General features: G+C 41.3%; 1 protein-coding gene across 2 annotated transcripts in view; it reads left to right on the forward strand.

The window, feature by feature from the left end:
- SNX16 (sorting nexin 16) overlaps nt 1–2,933 on the forward strand; it is a 44,140-nt gene extending 41,207 nt beyond the window's left edge. The window contains exon 9 of one of the 2 annotated variants that reach the window (XM_075353137.1): nt 711–2,933. In XM_075353137.1, coding sequence (XP_075209252.1) covers nt 711–801 — 91 coding nt within the window. In that variant the 3' untranslated portion in view covers nt 802–2,933. The remainder of the gene's footprint in view (nt 1–710) is intronic. The other variant, XM_075353138.1, reaches the window with a different exon arrangement.
- Nucleotides 2,934–5,855: the final 2,922 nt, after the last annotated feature.

The raw sequence follows: 5,855 nt of genomic DNA on the forward strand, positions 1-5,855 counted from the left end.
CTGGGCTATTAGACTATGTTCACACATTGTATCTTTTTTCCGGTGCATCAAAAACGCACTGCATTTTTACCGCGTTTTGCCCAATGCATTTTAAGTCAAATCTATTGACTGGAAGGGCTCTAAAACACTGCAAAAACGCAGAAATAATTGACATGCTGCATCTTGGGTGCATCTTCAAAAACGCAGCCAAGATGCAGCCAACAAAAGATGCCCAGTGTGGACAACAAAATAGAAATCTCATAGACTTTGCTGAAAGAAGAAAATGCATGCATTTTGGTGCATATTTGTGATGTCAAAAACGCACCAAAGATGCATCGAACTTAGCCTTATATACAGTATTCTGGAATGCTTTTCATAAGAGCTCACTGGTGGTGACCGCTGTTTATAGTTACCAAATCTGGTGACAGACTCCCTTTAAAAGCTCATTCAATGCTATAGACAGTGCCTCATACTATAAATGGGACTGACCGCGCTCTGCTGTCTCCAATACGTCCATTCGGAGCCTCGGTTCTCTGGACGGGTTTTGGTCTCGGTGATATGACACCCGACAATTGGGAAGTTAGCCCTGATCACGTGGAAACTTGAGACACTGCTTTAAAAGAAGCGATCTGTGAAATGTCAACTGATTGTGATGAATTCTTCAAACCTGTATGTGTTCACCCTTCTAGTGCTGTGTAATCAATGACTCTCTCTCTCACTTTGGTTTCCAGCTCTTTTAGAGAGAGCCATGAGAACTGCTGGAACGAATCCCTGCCTGAAATCGAAATCGCAGAGGTGGCAGATCCTGATGAAGAAGTCTAATGTGCCTGTGGGTCTATGGGACGTCTTCTGTGGATCCTCCCACACGGAGGCCTATAGAAAACCACACAAGTAGTTTACACTAAGAGGGTAGAGGGGGATGTGCCGTCCTTGCTGCTAATTGACCAGCCTGATGGAGACTGCTAATGGGCTTGATGCTTAGAGCCGAGGCCCCCGGACAACTCGCCTATTGACGGACACGATTAATATACCGGTAATGGCCTAGCTGTATCTGTCTCATTGTGGCTCTATTTCAAGCACTTTTGTAACAAATTGTCACTATTCTCACCAGTGCCACAAGGACATGTTCCGCTTTGCCAAGACTTTGTTTCTGTATTTTTGTACACAAAGAATATTTGTTCAGTGACGTGGATGTTGCCAACCGGGTTACTTTTATCAACCGCAGCTCAGAAAGGAAAGCCGCCCTAGTCTCCGAGCCTAGGCTGTGTTATACATCTGACAACTGACAAGTCCTTCTCAGACTCATTGCTTAAACCGTACGTGTGCTATCATATACACAAGCAATGGATGAGACGGGCACAATACTGTTAGCACAATCACTACCCTGAATTTCGCCACTAACGCCTGCTTTTATGTAAGGACTGATCTTTCTGCATTTTCAATATTTTAGCAAAGCAATCCATGCCTAGATGAACCATATGTCTGTATTTATAAAGAGATGAAGTGACTAATAGTGTACATTTTACACCATGGGGGGGACGGGAGTGAAATTTGTATAAGAGAAAAAAAATAATTTGCACTTGCAGAATCTGGATATTTATGTGTAATCTTGTCAAACGCTGCAGTCTGCCATATTGATTGCAAACATAAAATCATTATTCCCGCTATTTATCAATCTGCACCATAGTTAGCTGGTCTTTTATGGTGTAATTGCAGCTTCTGGTGCTGTGTGTGTGTAGGTGTGATGAAATGTGATATATCCATATTGCACACCAGGGCTGCTTTACCTATTGTATTGGTAGAATAGATATCATCAATGTCTGACCGGTGGGGGTCAAAGTTTACCTAAAAAAAAGCTTTAGGGTCGCCACACTTTGATTATTGTTGCAGACCCTTTCATATGGAAACTGAGATAAGATCCTCAGAATCGATTCCTCACCAGTCACACATTGACATCTCGCTCTTTAAAGGGATACCCAACTTTTAAAAGATTTTTAAAACCTGCTGCAAATGATAGAAAATGAAAAAAGAAACACTACTCACCTCTTCTTTACCCTGCAGATCCAGCTTGATGCCCTGCCACTTTTGATATTTGTGGTTTCATGACCACTGCAGGCAATCAGTGGCCTCAGTGTCATAAATCATGGATCCCATCACTGAGCAGTGATGCTAATAGTACAGCATGTGATCGCTGAGGCCATGGACTGGCTGCAGCTGTCCATTACACAAGGGCCCGGAGGATTGCCTAAGCTTCCGCGTTTTTGCAGCAGTTTTAAAAGATTTTTTTAAAGTTAGATAAATCCTTTGGGAATTTCTTCATATAATTTTCTTGTATGTTACCATATCATGTACATATTAAAAACCGGTACAGATGACATCACGGGACAGAAAAGCTTTTAGGGACCATTTTTTAAGATTTTTTTTTTTTTTTTTTTTTTTTACAAATGGTAAGTATAGCATGGGCTTTTTCCACACGTCCAAAAATGGCCAGAAAACTGGCTCCAAGAGCCCTCTCCCTCCGCTGTCCTCTGTACCGGTTTGTACCAAAAGCCTTAAAACTTGCATCGTCTTTTTACACCTGTTTCTTTGCCATTGGGCTATTCATAGGTTATTACATTGTACCATTATGATTATTGTTAGTATTATTACTGTAAATGGTTAAATGCTGCATTTCAGATTTGGCCTTTATTATCCATTTTTTCCTTCATTTTATAATTCATCATTCATTAAAAGCTTTGTATAACTGGAAGTGATGGTCTTACTTCATGTCAAGTCTATATTATTTTCTGCGCTGGCCATTATTAGCCCCAATTGCATTATTTCCTACGCTATCCATTATTAGCCCCAATTGCATTATTTCCTACGCTATCCATTATTAGCCCCAATTGCATTATTTTCTACGCTGGCCATTATTAGTTAATATGTATATGCTTCCTACCAACAGGCACCACTAGAGGGAGCTTGGAGAGTGTAATGTATAAACTGTGTACAGTCAGCTCCCGCACTCTCTCTAGTGGTGGCTGCAGGCAGATAGATTATATGAAGAAAAAAAACCAAGATAGCCAGCACTAAATGTGCACTACAGCACTAAAAATTCCAAACTGCACTAATTAAAATTTTAGATTTTTGGCAAAAAATTGCAATTTTTTGAGCTACCCCGCCACGTCACGGCAAATCTCTTTGGGGCAGTCCTACTCTAAATGTGAAGCCCATGGCACATTTTGAATAAAAATAATTTAGAGTAGGACTGCCTAATGAGATTTGCAGTGACGTGGCGGGGTAGCTCAAGAAATTGCAATTTTTTTTCCAAAAATCTCAAATATTAATAATGAGTGCAGTTTGGAATTTTTAGTGCTGTAGTGCACATTTAGTGCTGGCTATCTTGTTTTTTCTATACAGATTCTAGATCTCTGTCTGCATCAGCTACTACAATGAATATCACAAGGAATTGAGTAGACACTGAATTTTGTACCTAAAGATGACCCGTTATAAAAAGTGTTACCTTTTACGTGTCCAGCCTTACAGATTGCATGACAGACTAAATCTGAATTCTGCCAGTCCCATCCTGATGACTTTAGGCCGTGTGTGCACTAGAAAGGATTTTTCTCAAGAAATTTCTTGAGTCTGAAAGATTAGCGAACTTGTGTTAAAACACAAGCGTTTTGTTTTTTTTGTGTGTTTTTTTTCCGCAGGTTGGTCCCTGCGGTTTTTTACCATGATCTATGGAAAAAAAACTCAGATACCTGCAGAAAAGAAGTGACATGTCAATTGTTTTTGCCATTTGGGTTTTGCACTGCAAAGCTGAGTTTTTGACCAAAGTTCTGCAACAAAAAGGCTGCAGTTTGAACTGCATAGTGCGGACAAGAAACCCAAATTCCCATAGACTTTGCTTGAAAAGCAGAACACAACCATTTTGGCATTTAAACGCTGCAGTTGAAAAAGCAGCAAAAAAGCAGGTAAAAAGCAACGTGCGGACATAGCCTAAAAGTGCTGCGGCTCCCTGAAGTCCTCATAGCCATCTGTTTTCTCCCCATGAAAATACCTTTAATGAGTCCTGGTGGTATCAGATTATTAAATATTTCAGAATATTGGATATTTATTGAAAAATATATAATCTCTTGTATGGATGGAGAAACTTCAGTAAAAGCCCCGAAAAATCTTTATCACTCTTTCAATTCATGACGAGCCCATGATGCGTGGATACAAGTGCATCTCAATTCATTAGAATATCATCAAAAAGATAATTTATTTCAGTAATTCAATACAAAAAATGAAACACATTATATAGAGTCATCACACACAGAGTGATCTATTCCTATATTATATAGAGTCATTACACACAGCGTGATCTATAGCAAGTGTTTATTTCTGTTAATGTTGATGATTATGGCTTACAGCCAATGAAAACCCAAAAGTCATTATCTCAGTAAATTAGAATATTATATAAGTCCAAGTGGAAAAATGATTTTAAACTCAGAAATGTTGGCGCCTCCTGAAAAGTCTGTACAGTAAATGCCTCAATACTTGGTCGGGGCACTTTTTGCATGAATTACCGCATCAATGCAGCGTGGCATGGAGGCGATCAGTCCTAGGCAGCAAGCCCGCTGCCTGGGGGTTATACTTGACACTGATCTCTCCTTCACCTCCCACATACAATCTCTTGCCCGCACCTGCCGCTTGCACCTCAAGAACATCTCTAGAATCCGCCCCTTTCTCACAATGGAAACGACAAAAACCCTCACCGTGGCCCTGATCCACTCTCGCCTTGACTACTGTAACTCTCTATTAATTGGTCTCCCCCTAACTAGACTCTCCCCTCTACAGTCCATCCTTAATGCAGCAGCCAGGGTCACCTATCTGGCTAACCGCTACTCGGACGCCTCTGCGCTGTGCCAGTCATTGCACTGGCTGCCCATATATCACAGGATCCAATTCAAACTGCTTGTTCTCACCCACAAAGCTCTCCACAGGGCAGCACCCTCCTACATCTCCACCCTCCTCTCTGTCTATCATCCCACTCGTTCTCTACGCTCTGCAAATGACTTTCGACTAACATCCACACTAATTCGAACCTCCCACTCCCGAATCCAAGACTTCTTCCGAGCTGCACCAAACCTCTGGAATGCTCTACCCCAAGAAGTTAGGACAAATCACAACTAACTCAGCTTCAGACGCTCCCTAAAAACGCATCTTTTTAGGGCGGCCTATCACACTCCCTAGCCAAACTAATTTCACCTAATCCCTCTACAACTTCTCAGAACATAACCCCACGTCAAACTCCTTGGCACCCAAATGCATCTCAAGGCTCTTGCCAACTGGTCCAGGAAGCCATCATCTATCCCCCATGAGCTGGCTGGATTATCATTTTAAATAAACACTTGTACCTTGCCCCTCCCCCCATCTCATTGTAGATTGTAAGCTCTCACGAGCAGGGTTGCCATTTTTCCTTTTAAATATTGTAGCCTCTATAATTGTTACTTGTTTGTATATGTTTATGTATATGATATGTATATGTTCCTCCTGAATTGTAAAGCGCTGTGGAATATGTTGGCGCTATAGAAATAAAGATTATTATTATTATCAGCCTGTGACACTGCTGAGGTGTTATGGAAGCCCAGGTTGCTTTGATAGCAGCCTTCAGCTCGTCTGCATTGTTGGGTCTGGTGTCTCTCATCTTCCGCTTGACAATACCCCATAGATTCTCTATGGGGTTTAGATTAGGCAAGTTTGCTGGCTAATCAAGCACAGTGATACTGTGGTTATTAAACCAGGTATTGGTACTTTTTGCAGTGTGGACAGGTGCCAAGTCCTGCTGGAAAATGAAATTTCCATATTCAAAAAGCTTGTCGGCAGAGGGAAGCATGAAGTGCTCTAAA

Source organism: Anomaloglossus baeobatrachus, chromosome 6 (assembly GCF_048569485.1).
Source record: "Anomaloglossus baeobatrachus isolate aAnoBae1 chromosome 6, aAnoBae1.hap1, whole genome shotgun sequence".
NCBI lineage: Eukaryota > Metazoa > Chordata > Amphibia > Anura > Aromobatidae > Anomaloglossus > Anomaloglossus baeobatrachus.